This window comes from Hirundo rustica, chromosome 6 (assembly GCF_015227805.2).
Source record: "Hirundo rustica isolate bHirRus1 chromosome 6, bHirRus1.pri.v3, whole genome shotgun sequence".
Taxonomy (NCBI): Eukaryota; Metazoa; Chordata; class Aves; order Passeriformes; family Hirundinidae; genus Hirundo; species Hirundo rustica.
In genome coordinates this window covers 55,169,255-55,189,536 of record NC_053455.1, presented here as the reverse complement: position 1 = coordinate 55,189,536, position 20,282 = coordinate 55,169,255, and the positions used below count along the sequence as shown (strand labels likewise).

Sequence of the window (20,282 nt, the reverse complement as noted above, 5' to 3'; positions counted from 1 at the left end):
TCTCAGTTAGTCTGAATGCTAAAAAATAAACCGACTGATTTTGGAAAATATGTTAGTTCATCTGCTAACAGACACGTAACACTACTGCTCTCTCTCCTGATGTTTATCTTAAATGTCACATTGTCCTAGCATTTCTTGAGGACTCTGGTTCTTGGTGTAAGATTTAATTCCAAAACAATTTCTTAAAGGTTTCATTTCCTTTAGCTTTTGAAATTGTTAAAAAAAAAGAATTGGAAAAGCATGATCCTTGAAGTCCAAAGCTCATATGAAAAACACACTTTTTAAGCAGTTCTGTTGGAGACTTGGTGAAATGTTTGGCACCACAGGGCAACAGGAAAAGCTGTCTAAAACAAACTTAGTCTTGTGCCCTTTTCAATTACAATATCATTATCACACCTTGATAAAACAACTGCATTCTACTGTGTTACTCTTAATATACATTGGACTATACTTTTCAGTAGGTTGGGCTCTGTGAGAAAATGTATAACCTAGCAAACAATACTCTGAAACACAGATATATTCAGTTCAGAGTTCTCAGTCTTTTTTCAAGTATTCAAAAAGCTAGAAATTTTTCACAGAATTGTTTTAGGTAAATTACTTGTATTTCATTATGCTGATCTATTGCCTTTGTTATCTGCTACAGAATAAATAACAAGCACGTAAACAAACATTTTCTGTCTCAACAAAGAAAAGGATTTAATGCTGCTGGCATGTGTAGACTATGAAAATGCCTTTGAGTTCCAACATCTATTTTATTTATGATATTCTTACTTACACAGTGTAGCACACAATTAGGTTTGTATAAGAATTTGGAACATGCTGCAGCACATTCAACTGCTACTCTCCAAATTTCTGCCTACTTTACACTCTGTGTTCGGACCCTTCTGCACTTTGAAGAACTGCAAAACCAATCCCTGGACTTTAATGCCTGGTAGTTAATGTGACCACTTAGTTAACAACCAGTATTACATCTCAATAACACATCAGCAGACCTCAAGAAACCTCACACCACAGGATGAGGAGCCATGAGAGCTGGCTGAGCTTTGGCAGAGCAACTCCAGCGCCGCAGATGCCACGCAGAGATCCCCATCCTCCCAACCCTGCTACCAACTTCTTAACTTTGGGCAATAATGTAACAGGGTGACCGATTTTAATCAAGTTCAAATTAGCAAGCAGAGACCCTCAAGTTAAATCAATGTAATCTACATTTCTTACTGGGGCTCATGAATTAATTTTTCAAAAGACATTTACAGCACCCAGTGAGAATCAGCTGAATACAGCTCAGGGAGTTGGGAGGAGTGAAGAATTACAGGCCTGAGTTTTACACTGGATTTGTAATCTCCTCCTAAACTGTGGAATACACAACAGCTAAACCAGTTAATATGGTCAAACTTTTACTGGCAGCTGCTTTTCCACATGCCAGATAGAAAAGACTGGTTATTTAGAAAAGGTTTAAGAAGTACTATCCCTTCTCATTTAGTAATTAATACATTACTGTGGCTATTTTGCCTTGTGTATAAAGGGTATTCACTCCAAAAACAAAAGATGTACCACATCCCTGATTCTGTACATCAAACCAGGAGGCTTAATTTTCCTAACAAAACTACTACTGCTTCCAAATTTTTATTTCACTTACGAAAAAGTGATTTAATCTACTACTGTGTATCTTCAGAGATAACTGTAAAAAACAAATCCCTGCTGAAATTACATCGCTTTTAAGTAACGCACTTAAAATGTAAAACTTGCTTTTATCTGACTGAGAAAATGGAAGACAAATAATTTCTATTTTTTTTCCAGGATAAAACTGAGTACTTGTTACCTTCTACAGCTTTGTCATTCCTACTTTCCAATATCATCTGAGACGATATCCAATATTGTCCAATCATCTGAGATGATTATTTTGGAGAAATATTTAGACATTTTAAAATTTTTATTATACTCCATTTATATTTTTCCCCATTAGGGAAACCATTATTAAGGTTCTAAAATTCAAAAGTAATGACAGGCACAGAACAATGATGAATCCATCAGAGCTCAAAAATTCAAGTTAAATTATTCTGGACTTACTGTCATGAGTCAAAGTAGCCCTTAAGGAGTGAGTAAAACCAACACTTACAGCACAGTAAATTTCTAAACTACCTGATTTATTAAAGATTTTTACCTCTGAAATCATCTGCAGTCTCATGGAATCACCTTGCTAAATTGAGCTGACAAGTTTAGACAAGTCTTGAATTCCTGCTTTATTTCCATAGGAGATGTGTGCCTATATTTGAATAAGGGATATATTTAAAGCTGGAGATGTGCCCTGAGAAAATGAAGTAGTAGGATTTTACCAGAGGATTACTTAGATGCACCAAGTGTTTCTACCTTTGAAAGAACTACATCTAATGACTAAACCTGACCTTTACATAAGAGCAAATGATGGAATATTAACATCTCAAATTAACTCAGTATCTCAGCATCCTTTCCCCTTTCTCCATGTTCGGCATATTGTAGTAGCTACAATATTTTTATAGCTAGACATAATTTTATCCATGGACTGCCATGAGAAGCATGATTTCCACCCAACTATGAATTACTTTTTTTAAAAAAACAATTTTCACAGCCTACACTACAACACCTTCTGGAATGTGTAAAAAGATACATATTTATATTAAAAAATAAGCAGTGATGAAAGACACTCAGCACTGGTCAGGGAAGAGAAATCCAATCCAAACTTGACAAAGAGAACACCCTTCATATCTGGTGCAGATACATTTTTGATGAATGAAAGAACTGAATTAAAACTGCAAACAGAAGACATCTGAGCCACGAAACTGGTATGCAAAGGGTTGGATGGACTAACATGGCGGAAGTGGAAGGGGCCCTGGACAAGCAGGGGATAGTGTGGGATGAGAGCAGGACACAGCACTGACAGCCCTGCCCTGGCAGGAGTGAGCTGGACGTGGCTGCTTGGAACAGAGAATGAGGATGGGGGAAACACTGGAAGCAGCTAGGTGAAGGGAGAAACCCAAGCCATTATTTTCCAAGCACATGGCCAGACTCATGGCTGGGAACCCAAGACCATGAAACTTTGACTCCTTAAGGGAACTGCACAGATTAATACCAAGCAATTTTATGAATCACAATATCAGTATTAAAGAGTTCAATCTATTCATTCTTTTATCAAAGCTCAATATCAAACAGGCAATATATTCAAATTTTAGAATCAGAACTCTCTCTCAGAGTAGTAAGTCCAAACTGTAATTTTATTTATAGAACACTATGGCATAAAAAAAGTTAAAATGGGCTTAAGCAAGCAGAACAGAAAACCTCATGCAAACAGCCTTGCTCTGTACAAAATTAAACCATCATGCTGCACCTAGACAAAATGCACAAGTCATTACCAGTATGTCCCTTGCAATACAATGAAATGCATCCTTTTAACAAAGCAACAAGATCAAAACGCAGAAATTAATGTGAACATAAAAATATCAAAATTGGGAGCTATGTTTAAAAACACTTGTCATGCTTTATTCTACATGTATACATTATCAACTGTAATTGTCATTATCTACAGGTTAAGCAAATGATGTCAGGACAAAAACTGTCAAGTGTTCTCATCTGACACATTTATAGGTCCATGCAAATCTGTCTGTATGTTACAGAGCCCATCATAACACTTCACATCACATTAAAATAAAGCTCCAAGACAGTCAACATTAAGAGGAAAAAATATTAACTGGCTATTTCCTACTTAAGTTCTGAATAAGTCTGAATTCCTATTACATTTCCTTGCCTTAAAAAAAAAAAAAACAAAAAACCCCAAACCTCAGTAAATTTACTGCCAGGCTGTTCTTAGGAAGAAACTCCTTTGCCCCTGCTAACAGTGTATGTAGTAAATACCAGTTTTTACTGAGACTTGCCAATAAATCTCACCCCCTGACACAGTGTCTGTTCATACTCAGTTTTTGGCTGCTCTGCCACAAATGCCAACAAAGGGACCAATTAATGAAAACTTTCTTGATACATTCCCAGTGGATGAATGTCCGCCTTGCAGAAGGTACCTTGACAACATTCATCTCGCACAGGCCAAATGGTTGCTCTGTGGTAGCAATTAAGACACCACCAGCCTTGGCTAGGTTTAAACCAACAACCAAATCTGTGTAGGTCGGAACAAATGCTCATAGAAATCTGGAGAAATTAACTGCTAAACAAGGGCTGGATTGGGTCATATAATTGCATCCATTTCTCTAGTTATTTACAGACCGTGAGGACACATTTTTGTAAAAAAGCAATTACAATTCCTAAAGCAAAATCTCTCAATCTGGCCATAGGACCACAATATTTAAGCCACACCTATAAACATCTAAGAAATCAACAACCATTTAAAATAATTTCAAAAATCAAAATATTATGGTAGCTGACATTCTCTTTGTACTCAGTTTTTTTTCCTCTCTCTCCACAAAAACTGTGTTCAGTCTTCATCTTCCCATAGCTTTGGCATCAAGTTTGGACAATTAAGCTTAGTGCAGCATTCCTCTTCTTTCTAAAATTACATTTGGAGATAGAGTTTTGTTGCTTTGATCCAGAAGTGCTTACCAGAGGGTCTCTTGCTGCAGATTGTGAGAAGGAGAGATCAGTGTGAGAGCCGGTGGGAAAATCCTGCCTCCACTGCAAAGTTCAGACTGACTTTAGAGTTTTTATGCAGGGTACCCATCCTGAAATCTGTCCTCAGAGAGTTTAAAGTGTGGCTCATCCTGCCCCAGCCCTCATGAACAAGTAATTCTGCTTCTGTTGGTCTCAGGGCTCAACAAATTTACATTAAAAGCTATCCAAGATATTAAACTGCTGCATCTGAAACACTACCAGCTGAGCTTAACACAGTGTAGGAGAGTGGGTTCCCCTCATCACCCCCCACACGGGCAAAACTGCACATTTCCAGTTCTGACGATCACAGGGCTTGTAGTAATACTTTCAATCAAGTTATGCACCATGTCTTGAAACCTGCAGATCAGCTGATAAAGCAGCAAAATGTAAAGCTGAGCAGTCTTCCCTGCTGGACACAGCACAGGAAAGGAACCATATAATGCAATTACAACACTCCGAGAGCTCTATAATTACATTTAAAGTTAACACTTTGGCTAATTTTACCTCCATCATCACCCTGAACACTTTCAGCCACAAATCCCCACCAGCCTGTACCAGAGCTAACACCCAGATCTGGTATTACCTTTGCCATGCATACATCAGCCATCGCTGAGCACCCAAGCACAACGCCTCCAAACCAGCATTGGCTCTGGTTGTGGGCATGACACACGGAGCACAGGCTGGCTGCTCTGCTCTAGGGATCAACTCTTTTTCTTGCACAATCCATTCTCCAATGGGTTTAAAATCAGAACACAGGCAAAATTATCAGTTCATTTATTAAACTGGAATTCAAGCGTTTGGCTAACAAAATTTAAGAAAAGCACGTTTTAGCTACCTGTGAAAATCAAGGAAAAAAGTGACAAACATGCACTTGGCCCTCACCCTGTGGCACTCACTGAAAGGTCACAGAAAGAAGCCATTTTCCAACATCATCAGCTGAACTTATAAAATTAGGGCAGAGTAAAAAATACATCATTTTACACACAAAATAAAGAGAGGTTATTTAACCAATGAAAGTATTCTGAAACAAGAAGACATCTCAGTAAAACAAAGAAGTTTAAACTTCAGGAGAAAATGAGTTAGTTTTGAAAAAATCTTGAATTTAACCATGTAACTTCTGTCACTGCAGGAGGAACTTCTGAATGAAGAATGCGAATGAAATACCAATGTATTTATACAAATGAATAAAAAAACCCCACTAATTACCAATAAGTAAATAATTCCGGCATCCAACCTTCCTAGACTGAAAGTGCTTTTCAATTCAGAACACTCTAAGTTTCACTTGAAAAACTCTCGAGCACTGTTATGTAATCGAAAACCAGTTGGGGTGGAACCCTCAAACCATGTGGTGCTGGCTGCTCCTCACTTAAAATCCTTTTCGCTTGCCATTTTATCACAGGAGCCATCAGGAAATCTTACTGCCCTAGTATTTCTCTCTTACTACAAAGTTTTACTTTAAAAAAAGAGCACCTATTTGTAGAGCAGCTCTTCCGCTAAAAAATAACTGAGCAAGCAAAAAAAGGCTACATTACTTCAGAGCAAGACGTGTACAAAACACGGCCTTGATAATTTGCTACATGTTCCTTCTGTGAAGTATGAAGCTTCCCTCAAGGTTGCAGTGGAAAGGGAAATATTTCAGCAATGAAAACTTCCTTCCCTGGCTTTTCCACAGGCCTATTTTGCATATAAAGGTCTTGTGTAGATGCCACCCTGAGGCGACATCACAGCCTGGGCTCTGTGGCCTACATGGTCCACCAGGTACTAATTAGGCAGCATGTTCTGTCAACACTTTCTTGCTCTTCTTCCATTAATTGATCATCCTGCCCAATTAATACAATGCAACACAGTTCTGAAATCCTTGAGATCTTTTACCTGGGAGAAACAAGGATGAAGGTGAAAAACACCCTCCCAAAAGGGTCACAAGGTAACTGCACTTGTCCAAGACCTGGAGCGACAATAACACCACTGTGCTGAAAGGTTAATTATGTTCCTACCAACTTTCTCTTGAGCCTAAGATTGTTTTTTATCTAAGAATAAAGACTAAAAGAAAGAAAAAAGAAAAAAAAAAAAAAGAAAGGTTAATTATGTTCCTACCAACTTTCTCTTGAGCCTAAGATTGTTTTATCTAAGAATAAAGACTAAAAGAAAGAAAAAAAAGAAAAAAAAAAAAAGAAAAAAAAAAGCCCCAAACCTACTTCATCTAACAGGCTACATTATGTTTAGATATGGTAACAGCTTATGAAAAAGTAAGGGCTGCAGAACTAAACTCACTTGGCCACTAACAGCACATTTATCATCAGAATATGTGTGGTTAATGCTATCACTGTTAGGTACAGTCCAGAAAATAAGTCACGGACACTGTGCACACACTACAGCACACTAATCCCACCACTGCACACAGGCCTCCAAACAGCTGCCCTTACAGTCCCACAGCCAAAGCAACCATAAATCAGCATTTTATCACAACTGCGAGAAATAAAATACACGTTTTCTCCATTAATGAAACGGCACCGAAGACACCAAAGATAAAAAGCCAACGACAAAGCAGCTGCCAACTACAACACGCTACTGCCACCTAATGCTTACGGGGATACAGCAAAGCACGGCATTGTTCTTGGCCAGAACGAGTCACAAAGTTTACTGTCGCTCTTAAATATTTGCTGCCCATTTCCCGCCCTACAGCCTTCCTGACCGGAGCTGCTGGGACGGTATCCTTTCCTGTACACAAAGACTGGGACGGACAAGGTGAATGGCTGTCTGCAGGAACGCCAGGGATGTTTGTGCTCGTGTTTCGTAAGCTGTCCCCTCGGAAGTCACCGGCACAATTCAGTACTGAAAAGCTTCGTGTGACAAGTGTTTGGGAGGGGGAAAAATAAAAAAAAAGAAAAAAAAGAAAAAAAAAACAGCAAAAAAGAGGAGTGCTCTTATGTTAAACCAGCACAAAACAAGATTACTTTGAAGGTGCTTTTTGCATTTCACCGATGTCGCAAAGCGCTCTCTCCAAAATGTGAAACTTGTTCACTTCCATGAAAATGATGATGCCAGGCCTTAAACTTGCCTTCCTAGCCCACAATCAGTCTTCTCAACATGCTCACTCAATTGGCAGAAGTTGGCAGAAAACATGCAAGAGGTCTGCTTCTTCCACTTGCAAAAGGAGAAACAGTGAAGAGCTCCTCGTGACATTCAATCTTTTCATACAGAGATTTAAACTTCCCCAAAGGATGTCTGTCCAAAGACAGCTGGACAAAAGAGCAAGCAATTTATCTACTTGATTCATTACTTCAATCCATCTCTTCTTCCTTTCTTCCCCCAAACACAAACATTACCTTTAAGCTTTTTAACAACTTCAGCCTTGCCTTACCTGATCTCGTTATCAACCTTGACACTAATTACAGCCTGCACTGCCCATCTCCAAGATGATTCTTTCTCATGGGAAATGTTCCTCATTTGTGGAAAAACAAAAGGTGACCATTTCCTTTTCCTTCTCATCTCTTAGAACTTACCCATTCTATGACTTATTTTCTAACATTGCTCATTGATCAGTTAGCTGGTGAAAATTGTGTCTAGTCTCGTCCCTTTTTCCTCCTTAAACTCTGCCATGATCAAAACTATTGTGCGAGTATCAATCTTCCCACACAATATTGCACTGCTTGCATGTTTTACACACATTATTAATCTTTTCCATAACCCTTCTGGCCAGAAATAACTACTGTTACACACAACATCCAGCACAACACACCTAAACCTTTCCCTGAGACAAATAAAATTCACCAGAGCAGAAATATTTCAAATAACACTATTGCTGCTATAGCTGTAACTATAAGGAAGTAATTGCTGTGACTCAAATACTTGCTGCAAAATATCCTCAAGACAGCACTTGAGAAAAAAGGAGTTTTCCCCTAACATTTTAGTTATTCATTACCCAGTGAATAATTTTGAAAGAAAACACCCACAGGCAACCCAAACTACTGTCTTTTAAAACCATCCAGAATTTAAAAAGAAAAAAAAAAAAGAAGTTAGGATTAAATACACACAGCCATGTGCAACAGGTATGCAGAACACGAAATGGGCATTCACTGACAGCTGTGCAGTAAAAACACAAGATGGGACTATCAATCCAGTGCAGCAAATTCTTGAAAATTACTGGAGTCCTCAAAGTGCAATTAAAAAACCCCATAGACTAAATTACACTGCCATAAACTCATTTATTTCCATGTTGGGTTTCTTTTTTTTAAAGGTATCTTGCTTAGACGTATTTAAAATGCAGCTGCTTTTATCATGGTACTGTAGCATCACCCTGCTACTTTGAACTTCCACACTTTTTACTGGTCTTAACTGGTGACAGTGGCTCTTCTCTTTGTCCAAGGCAACACTTCATGGATCTGCTACTTTAGAGCTCTTCAGCTCCCCCTGAAAAATCAGGTGTAAAAGTTTCAGCCTCTATTGATGGAAAAGAATATAAACTGTTGTGTAAATAGAAGAAAACAATTCTTTGGCTAATGAAGGTATGAAAATGAAGATAAAAACCAGAAGCTACAGTTACCCATAAGTACTTTTTTAGAAACAGACTCTTTCATTTTCTTCCCTTCCCATGGCTCCTTATTTTCTTATGAAGAGCGACCCAAGAGCCTGAAGAGGTACTTCAAAAAGCCCTTTGAAAACTACACTATACAGCAGAATAAAAAACAACAGAAAATCTATCAAAAACTAGCAAAGGAATGAAGGGGAAAAAAACCACTTAAATTTACAATAGTATAAAGGTAAAATTAGAAAAGGAATTTTAATTTTTTTCTAAATTTCTGGCTCCTGTGTTCACAATTTACACTACTATTGTTACATTGAACAATGTTCTGTTGTTTAGGCATAGATCATTGTGGCCCTAGTCATACAACAATTCCAGATGGTTAGGAGAACAGTTAAGGCAAATGCTACTTTCATGTGAAAGCAAACTCCCAAAATCCTCTATTACAGAAAAATAACCCCCCAAAAAACCCCTACCAAACAAAAAACAAAACAAAACCAAACAAACAAAACCAACAAAAACTCCCCCAAACCAAATCAATGATAGCAACCCACCTAAAAACCAACACTCCAGAAAATCAAACTTAAACTACTGAGAAAACAGGGAGAAACCTTTCCAGCTGCCATGGGCAGTAGTGCTTGAAGGAAAACCCACAGGATGCTATTTCCTGGCTGAGCAACATCTGGCAGAAGGGCAGGTACAGGCAGTTTGGGGCAAGAGCCTTCAGCTGGCACTGGGACTTGCAGGCAAAGTCAAGTACTTCGATACCCACAACTTCCTAAGAGCTGCTGAGCACAAAGTCTGATTTTCTGTGTTGCCCCCCTGCCCCAGTCACAAAGACAGTATTCCAAACCAAAGTATAACATTAATTTTCCAATTCATTTGGAATACCTGAGAACAGCCTCATGGTTTTAAGGAAGTCAGATTTAAGCATAATGCAAAATAATCTAAGTCCCTAAGGCACTTCAGCTGCAGATGGAACACAGGCCTTGAAGAATACAGGACTTTCAAAAAACTAGTTATTAGCAACCATAGCTCCAACATTTGCATAACCAGTGGTTTTAAATTTTTGTTTTCTTGAAGCTATTTCTTCCAGCTCTCCCCATTGCTAAAACCAGTATAGAATCACTATAGTGTTTGAAGCCATGTGAGATCTCAAAATAACAGGTTTGGCCCTTGTTGAATTATAACTTTTAAAATGGTCATTAAAAGCTACCTATTAACAGAATTTATTCAGTCGTTAAAACCAGTATTAAAAAAAAACAAGCAGGCAACCCCCCCAAAACACAACAGAAAAAAAATCCCTAACAACAACAACAATAAATAAAAGTCAGCATTATCTCAAGAATCCATAGCCACAGCGACAAAACAATACCAAGCAATCTATGGAATAACACACACTTAGAAATTAGTTTGTACTGTATTTATTTATAGGCTTAAAGGATGTGTTCCTATCTGGACTGATCACTAGTTTGGTGCTAATTTAACTTCTGATTTGACGTTTGATGTGGTTGGGAAATTTCTCCATTTGCAGCAAAGAAACAGCTTTGGCAGCACATTCTTAAAACGTTCAAGGGACACACTTCGAGGGGGACTCTAGGAAATCATGTATCCATAAGATACCCCGCTCACTTACCAGAATTCCTTACTGACCTTTGGGACACTGATATTTAATAACACTCTATCTAGACAGTCTTAGCCTTTACAGAACTGCCCCATTTTAGAAAGGAATAGACAAGAGAAGGAGATGGAAAGATAAAATCAAAACTTAGCACAGCTCAGCAACTGTAGAGGAATAATCCAAGGTTTTCATCCCTTGAGTTTCAACAGCAACATTTCCAGAAGCCAGAGTTTCAGTGGGAGAATCCTCCCAAGCGCATCGCTGGCACTGCTCCTCTGCAGCAGTCAGAGCCAATCCTGGATTGCTCTGACAGAAGGCAAGTACCTCTTAAAAGAGCAGCTCTTGTTCAGCCTGTCCTCAAACACCTCATTAGTTACAATCTAATGTTCTGTCAAGGAAAGAAAAATGTTTAGCTAAGATGCTGCTCAGCAAACTCATTCATCTTTACCTTCTTTGACTATGGACATTCTTAGGTCATAAATCCAAGCAAAACAGACTGAATTTTTTCATTATCGATAATTTAGCAGAAATAACAATGAAGGGTCAAGTTTGACAACAGTCAGTCAATAGCTGACTACTGACTTTTCAGCCTTGAAACATCACTTTTAATGAACTGAAAATTAAGTGACAAATAGTTTATCCAAATGACTGGCAGAGGACAAAAAGTTGAACGTTTTTTCTATAGTAATAAGCTATCTACAAAGTACCCTACAAGCCAAGCCTTCAGGTACATGAACTCACTTCTGCATTAAATCAGCTCAAATGAGCTCATGTCTGCGGAGCATTTAAGCTCACTGGGAGATGAGGGAGATGAGATGAAAAGATGGAGGGTGAGACAGTTATGTCATTCAGATGGGGATTTTCTGACTCTAGTGTAAAAAGATGAAGAAAAGAAGGAACATGAGAATGTGTGGCTTTAACAACTTTCTGTAATAATTATATTATGTATTTCAAACAGAAGACAAAATAAGACAGACTATTTAAATAATAAAAAAACCAACAAGTCCCCAGAACACTGAATTTTAGAAGTTAGTACATCACATGACAATATCTGAAAAAATGTAAAAACTATTTCAGATTCCACACAAACATGGTCAATTTGGTTTAACACTGATAGGAGATCCTTACACAAACGCAGCCAGTGCCAGATGACTGGATTCTACCTCGAGCTTTTCTTACCCTTCAGGCCATTGTTCTGGACTTACAGCTTCTTTAAATAATTGACCTAGCACTTAAAATTTCTGAAGTAGACACCTGAATGCATAGTCTGATTTGGACATGTTGAATACCTCACAGTACTCTTGACTGTAACTGTTCAAACATCAGAAAAACCAGCACATTTAGGATGTGAAAGCATTATGCTGGTCTATGGAGCTTCTTTCTTTGTGCTTTAATTCATATCTTTTGCTATATGATTTTTATTTCAAACACCTCACACTAGAACTGAGATAAAAAGCACACTGCACAATATAAAAATACTTAAATATGTCTTCAAAATGCTGAAAGGACAGTTGCAAATATTACAGAAATGTCTTTATGGCATTTAATAAGCTACTAAATATTTTATTTTTAATCAGAATTTTAATTTTTTACTGTCTCAGGACACAAGTGAATATTTGTGAATATTGAACACCTTTCACAAAAAGTCTACCAAACAACAGTAAGATCCTTTTTAAAATACATTGTCACAATGAATAACTGACGTGACCAGAGCACAAAGTGTTCAAGAGAGGCATCAGATTCCTCTGCAGAACACAAAGGACATCAAAGGCCAAGCACAATTTGGCCAACTCTCCCATTGCAATTGCCTGGTGCCCATTTTGTTATGTATGAACCATAAATCTACAGACAATGAGGTACCAGAAGCTGCTCATTATAACAAATGAACTGTGGACAACAACCCCGTAAGTAAACAGATTAAATTTAGAAATTTTTGAAACTAACATTACTTTCACTACTGGCTAAACTACTTGGATAAGCAACGCACTACTTACTTGCTGGCTTATTTTGTGATGCAGGTTCTCATATTCTGTGTAAGTTAAAGATAAAATTTCTTCTGTAGGGATGTTCACACCCCATCCACTCATTAAAAAAATCATTACACAGTACAAAGTAAACCAAACAAAAGCCAACTCCAAAGTCAGGTGAATAAATCACACAACTCACAGTTTAAACAGCAGCAGCACCATCATGACCTTGCTAATGAAGCTGTTTCAATTACTGATTTCTCTAACACCGAGCTTCACTTGGTACTACCTAGGCCAGTAACCAACTTCTCGAGTCACAACTTGAAAATATGTGCCTTTCTTTGTATCAGAGTGATAATGGGTAAATCAGATGTAAAGAACAGCTCCAAGTAAATCTACCCTGAGCATTGAAACAATAGTCCTCTGTATTAAACCTGATGATTAATCCTTCTGCAGCTATTAGATTAACTCCAGTCAAGCTCCAGGCTGCAACGAACTCGTTCTGTTTACATTGTCAAATTACAAATCCATTCTCTACCAGTTAGGTGAAGTTAGAATTAGCTACGCACAACTATCTGTTAAACACCTCTTAACACATGTGCTGCTATCCAAACAAACAAACAAAAAATAAAAACCAAACCTAGCCAAGGCTATTGAAAATGGAATACATACATACACTGCCTGATTCTCATGAAAAGCATTATTATGAGACTTCCAATACAAAACTGCAAGCGTTCTCATTTTTCATTTCAAATTCTCAAATTTGGCATGAAGTTCCTCAGTAATCAGGTCCTATCAGGGCTAATACTGATTTTACCTTGCAACAAACTTTAGAACAACAATCATCAAAAAAAGAACAAGCAGCTCTTTACATATATGATACCCTCTGCATTTCTTGTGATTGCAGAATTTAGATGTGTACATAAATCTGGTAACAGATTCTCTGCTCTCCAGAAAATCCTATGTCTTTCCTTTAAACATGCTCCATGGAATAATCTCTTCTTGAAATAATTTTGCCTCATTAAATTTCTATTAATTTCCTTATTTACTGTTGCTGAGATTCATTCTCACCTATGCCTGATCTCTGTTTGCAAATCTTCTACTCTTTGAAACGGATCAAGTGAGCACCTTAACACTTTGTATTTATATACACACACACACCACCCCTTTTGATAAAAAGATAAACTTTGTAGCACTCTGTGTTAAGTGGCACATTTTATTTCCTTACCATATTAAACATAAGAGCTTCTTGCATACTGCCTGCTCAAATTACATGGATTTTCTTTAAGATTAGGGCACACACTGTAACAGCAGCATATAATTTTCTTGCACAATAATTTTTTTCCAGTTGAAAGGTATCCTATAATATCATCAGCATCAACAGGAACAGACACCTGATTTTCAGCTAGACAAAGCTTATGTGTTTGGTGACTTTATTCCTGGTAAAAAGCAGTTTTCAGATACAAAGCAGCTACATAAAAATTCAAAACAAATCTGACAACTTATTCTTTGACCACAAAGTGCTAGACCCAAAGCAAATGCCAAAATTGTGCCAAAAATAAGATGGGGAGGGGCGGGGTGGGAGTGTCCTATTTCTGTTGCTCTAATTTCATCTTCTGTAAATTTTATACACATTTAGAAAAGGAACATTAGCACTATCCTTCCTAAAAGCTGAATGGATTCCTTAAAAAACGAAGCATAGAGCACAAAATACATTTAAGAAATCACCTAGCTGAAACTACCATGTATGTAACTGTGGATAAAAGGCTGTGTGTACCACTTCAACAAGATATTAATTCTCAGAATTTGCTGGACTCCTTTCAGGTGTGGAAACTACAAGTCTTCTGTGCTTCAGAAAGCAATTCAGCATGAGTTTGTAAGAGCCAGCCAAGGAACCTTTGCATTGAGCTGTGCTGGTTTCAAAGCACTCACTTGCTCAGATTTTCTTTCTCATTTCAGAATTACTGGCTGGAGCTTTGTGCCAGACTATGAGCCTGCATGCACAGAAGTTTTCATTTCTTTTAAAAATAAACTTTTTATAGAATTGACAATGGCACATGCATCTGGTGACCCAAAGTCTGTCATCTTCAGCTGCTACTGATTCTTACAGTAACAGAGTATCAATATGACCCAGGTATCAGAGTCACCTAAGTACACAAGGATAACTAAAAAAAAAAAAAAGTCTCAAGGAAATTTTATAAGATGCTTAAATAATTAGAAGGTGTGGCAGGAAAAAAAAATTCCCTAGTTTTAGCCCAAACTCATTTTCTGTATCAAATTAATACTATTCTTAAGGACTGAACTCATATTATCTATAGTAAAATAATTCACTTGCATACATGTTGTGACCTGACCAAATGAAAAAATGAAGTCCAGTAAAGAAAAATATATTCACTCTAATAGGGTGTCTATGTACAGTTTTGTTCTGGTTATTAACTTTTTCCATCCTCAATTTGTCAGAATTAATAAAAAGGGGTTTGGTTTTAAAAATTCTTCGGTTTTAAGCAATTTTGCCCTAATTAAGTCATTCTTACAAAGCTACAATTCAATCACTTTTAATTGTGTACTACTTTGTATTATTAAGGTCAATCCTGAGATTTAACTGCAAATATAGATGTCTTTTGGATGGCATATGGCAAGATCTCCAACTCTTTTTAGCTTTGGAAATTTTACATCTGCCTGTTCCTTCAAGATGCTAAGTGTACGTGTGTTGACAAATACAGAAAATAGCAGATGGCAAAAAGCAAATGCTCAACATGAAGCACTGGGGGATCACTCAAAAAAGGCTTGGATGCAGAGATTTGCCATTTTTATTTTAACAGCAAAATTATGTTTAAAAATATATTCCACCATCTATTCTGCTTGATGCTAAGGAACACTTGTGATCAGAATACTCATGATTACAGAATCAATGTCATATTAACTGCAGCTGGTATCCAACATGCAAGTTCCTTTGCAAACCTTTGGACTTTAAGGCTATTAGCACAGCATAATTCTTCAGGAGATTAACTTCTGCAGCTATATAAAAACTGGAAAACATTCTGCACTGGCTATAAAATGTGACAGGCAATCTTTTAAGAAGTAATACACGGCTGTGCTCATCTGCTTTTCCAACTTCTAAAAGCCTGCATGCACCTGCAAGCAGCTCTGTCCCCTGCCCTTGGCAGTGGCAGTGCCACTTGTGCCACCTCCATCCCCAGTAACAGCATCAGGGAACCCAAGGAGCACTTGGGCACTTGGAGCTGAGAAATTACCACAGGCTGCAAGGAGCAGCCTGGAGAGCAGGAGAGTGACTTCGCCTGAAAGGACACTAAAGGTCCATCCACTGCAGGATTTCTTACTTACAGTGAACAGTGGATGACCAGGGAACAGCATAAGGACAAACATTCCCCCAATACAGCCAATCTCCAGAAGTCCACAGCTCATGAATCCCCAAACCAGAGAGAACATCTCTGGGTTAACATGCCATGGCAGACTTTTCTTTCAGGAAAGCCTTAAGAGTTTTTCAAACCATGGAACCTCTCAACAACTGTGGCACTTTCCCACTGTAACTAAGAGAAGACACGTGCTGTGCTCTCCAGTCTCTCCTACAGCCAGTGGGGGTGTGAGGTCCATAAAAACCATGGTGGTCTAATCAGCACCATGCTTTAGAAACCCCAGAGAAACTATGCTAGATGCTGCATGAGGAAGGAGAGCATCAAGCAGAGTCTGTAACAGTTCAGCTAAAAGAAAAAGATGAGCAGAGACAGGACATATGGTAACAACAACAGACAAGCAGCAGATCTGCCTTGGGAAAACACCTACAAGTAAACATCAGTAAACATCTCTTTTTAGTCAGACAGATCCATCACAGACACTAAAAGAAAAACAAACAAACAAACAAACAAAAATCTTCATTTTCTCTAACATTTCTCACTGACTTTTCAACTAAAGAGCACTAACCAGTCAGGTTGGAAATATACAGGTGCTAAAGAAACGTTTGTATACAAACAATATTAAAACAATACTTTAATCTTCTGAAACTACAGTTAGAGGTGTAGACACACAGTTGTAAACTTTGATAATTCTTGCTTCATACTCCCCAAAATAATGACATGAAATTGCATTGAGGTACAGCTCTATAACACAATTTTTAAAAACTTCATACAAGAAAGGGACTGTATAAGCTTCACTTCCATAACAGCTCTGAACACCACCTATAATTTTAATTCCATTATTTTACATCAATTCATAGGAAAATAAACATAATAATTCCACTGCAGTATTCAGTTTAGATTAGCCCCCTGTCTGGACAGAAGAGATATTTTACACCATGGTCCCCTGACCACCTTCATTAAGAACAAACAGACCTTTATTAATCTTTTACTCACATTTTACCAGCAATTCAATAGAACAAAACCATGAGGAGGTCCAAGAAAACAACAATTTATATTCAAAGTGGAACTAAGAAACTTGGTTTCCAAAGCCCTCTCCTACAATAGAATAATCAAAGTTTAATAGTGAGAACCAAAGGATTTATGTCCAGAATCTGCACACAAACATCTTGCCAGGTGTAGAACTTAAGACTAAGTACACCAATCAGTTTCAGGCAAAGAAATAAGTCCACAGGAGGCACTGAAAAGGAGTAGATGTACAGCAGGGGCTGCCTAGCAAATTCACCTGAAGAATACCGAGGTGTGTAAAATTGGAATGTACTGGTGAAAAGACCAAACTTTAAAACTGTTTCTATAGTGGTTAGAAATAAAAATTAACAACCTCCCCCAACAACACCATGAATTTACTTCAACTCTAACAAAACTCAGTCTCCTGGTCACTGGCATTCTCTTTACCTCAGTTAATCCCAACTTCTTATCACATTCATTTTGACACCTCAAACCACCTCAGATCTGCCATGCACATCTCCAACACCCTGCCAATACTGACAGCCTAGCCAGTAGCTTCCTACAGAAAAGGGAGTTTTTCCTACAAAAACTAAGTTCTGCTCACCTTTCTTTTTCTCTACCAAGTCACCAGCTTTCAAGAAACAGGAATTTAGTTACCTTGGGAATTCTATCACATTCAGCTGGTATCAAAAGAGTCAACGGTATCAAAAAAGACACTCCTTTTTCCTCAGAAAACCAAGCCAAAGCACTTTTTGAACAAAATGCCTGAATTCAAGGGAGGCAGTAACACCAAACAACCAAGAATCACACAGAATAGTCTGGTAAAGCTCTGAGATTCTTATGCACATATAGCAGCAGTACAGAAAAAATTAGGGGAATTCACAGAACGTGGAGTCTTGGTGCATGACCGAGAATACAACTTCACAAAAACTCACCAGAAACTTTCCAAAAAAATTAACATATTTTCCTCGTATTCATTTTTATTTCAATACTACAGACTATTAGGAAAAAAACTTCTTTTTGTTCTTTGCATCTGACCTTTGTGTACTCGAGGGTTGCATGTGATCAATCACATGGATACGCAAAGAGTAAAAACAAAAACTGCAATTATTACCTTACTGGTTTATAAAAATGACTTTGGCGTATCTTAAGTATCAGATCCAGCCTTACCAACAAAGCAAGTTTTTGGTATTTCCGTTTCAGTTCTGCCGGGCTGTCTGACGGTTTGGCCCCCAGGACCTCGTACCAGTCCTTCTGGTTTATCCTTTCAAAGGCCATGGCTCGACTGGCTTTGAAATCACTTCCTCAGCACTGTTTAAGAAAACCAAATAAATGAAATCACAACTTGAAAGAGAAATGGATAAAGCAAAAACCAAGGATGTGGTGAACTACAGGATCACAGAATTGACTGTTGCCCTCACGCACCTCTACTCCACTGCATGAGAGCTTTTGTGCAAAAAAAGTTAAATTCACGTGGCCATCCCATCCCATAGACTGTCAAATGTGAAGTCTTTTGTTTCCTGTCCAAGTGCCTCAGCATGTCCCATCCATACTTCTTTAAAAATCATTCTGTATGTAAAGTGAACTGTTTAGAAATGCCCCAGGTTACAGATACACCTTTTATACAGACACTTTTTAAAACAAACTTTTGACTTTGAAGCAATACCATACTTCACACACGAAAACACAAAGTACATAAAAGTGTGACATTTTTCAAACTGAGAATAAGAGCCGTGCAAGAAGACACGAGAAAGGGTATGTGTTGGTTTTTACAAAATTACATTTTCAGAGCATGGGAACGCCTTCATCCTGTTGAGTAAGAAGTCAACTTTCTTAAAGTAGGAGAGCATGTAAAAACAAATAAACAAAAATGAACCAAAACATACCAAGTTAGCACAGGTCACTAAGTAAAACCTAACTAGTAGTGTGGGTTTCAATTTCGGCCATCTTTCATCAAGTTAATGACCCAGAAAGAAAGAAAGAAAGAGGAGAACTAAGTGCCAGTAATAGAATGGCAATGCTTGAGCTTCAACAGATTCTTATGTGTGCTGCAATCCCAAGCTGACAGTAGGTGATTTACTATGAACTTCCAGAAAAGAAATAACACTGTCAGGATGCAAGAGCTTTGTAAATACACAAACTGCTCTACAACTGTAAATTAACCGTGAGACAAACAAACAAACAAAAAAGCTTAGGGTTTTTTTCCCATTTCAACACTAAAAACTGCTTCCCGGTGACTACCATCAGCCTTCAGAATCAACCTTTCTTTCACGGGGGAAGTACGTGTTTCAAACCCCGCAGAGCTACGAGCGCACCGCGGGACACACACGGCAGGGGAAAGCACCACGTCCTACCCGCCCTGGGGCAGAGCCCCGGGCCCGCGTTCTGCCACACCGCTCCCGCAGCGGAGCCCCCGCACAGCCACGGCGGGCGGCACCTCGGGCTCCCCGCAGCCCGCCACAGGCCGCGGCCCCGCGCACCGCGCCAAGGCCTGCCGGTGGCCCCCGCCGCCCTTCCCCGCGGCGCCCCGAATCCCCGCCAATCCCCGCCGGTCCCTCCCGGCCCGGCCTAGCCCGGAGCCCCTGCGCTCCCCCGGGCTCTCCCCGATCCCGCGGCCGCCGCGCACGCACCAGCCCCGCACCGTCCATGGCAGTGCCACGCCTAACTCGTCCGGCAGGAAACACCCTCCTCTCCCCCGTGGCGCTTTACGCCCTTGGGCCCTTTAGCTCGGCCGGGGCCGCGCCGTCTCGGCTGTTTCCAGCCGGGCAGTAGTGGCGCCGCACCGGCAGGAAGCGCGGCCCGGCCAGGCCCGACGCGTCCCCATGGCGACCGCGGTTCCCCCGGCCCGGCGCGGCCGCGGAGCTGCTCCACACCCGCCCGCCCCGGCGCTCCGTCTGCCGGGGGTCGCTGCGGGAAGGCACCGCTGCCCATGCCGCTCCCACTCGTTCTCTACCCGGGAGCTCGGGCCGCCCCACAGCCGCTGTCCCCGCAGGGACTCCGCCTCCCGCGGCGCTGCCGCCCCCATTGCCCGCCCCCGGCCCCGCAGGCGGAGCGCGGCAGCCCGTGCCGCCGGCCTCGGGAGCGCAGTAAGGCGGTGGTTTCTTTCTAGGGAATACTTGTGCTAAACGGGAGGTAAGAGCATCCTCTTGATGAAAATTAAG

The 20,282-nt window shown here is 39.5% G+C and overlaps 1 protein-coding gene across 4 annotated transcripts in view; it reads right to left on the bottom strand.

The window, feature by feature from the left end:
* Positions 1–19,849, bottom strand: part of DNAJC24 (DnaJ heat shock protein family (Hsp40) member C24) — a 35,352-nt gene extending 15,503 nt beyond the window's left edge. Inside the window, exons 1-2 of one of the 4 annotated variants that reach the window (XM_040067006.2) lie at positions 19,752–19,849; positions 18,292–18,432 (exon numbers count right to left, since the gene is read on the bottom strand). In XM_040067006.2, the coding sequence (XP_039922940.1) occupies positions 18,292–18,399 (108 nt within the window). In that variant the 5' untranslated portion in view covers positions 18,400–18,432; positions 19,752–19,849. Of the gene's footprint in view, positions 1–18,291; positions 18,433–18,546; positions 18,875–18,902; positions 19,512–19,751 lie in introns of those variants that run through there. The other 3 variants (XM_040067008.2, XM_058420897.1, XM_040067007.2) reach the window with 3 other exon arrangements.
* Between the last annotated feature and the right edge of the window lie 433 nt (positions 19,850–20,282).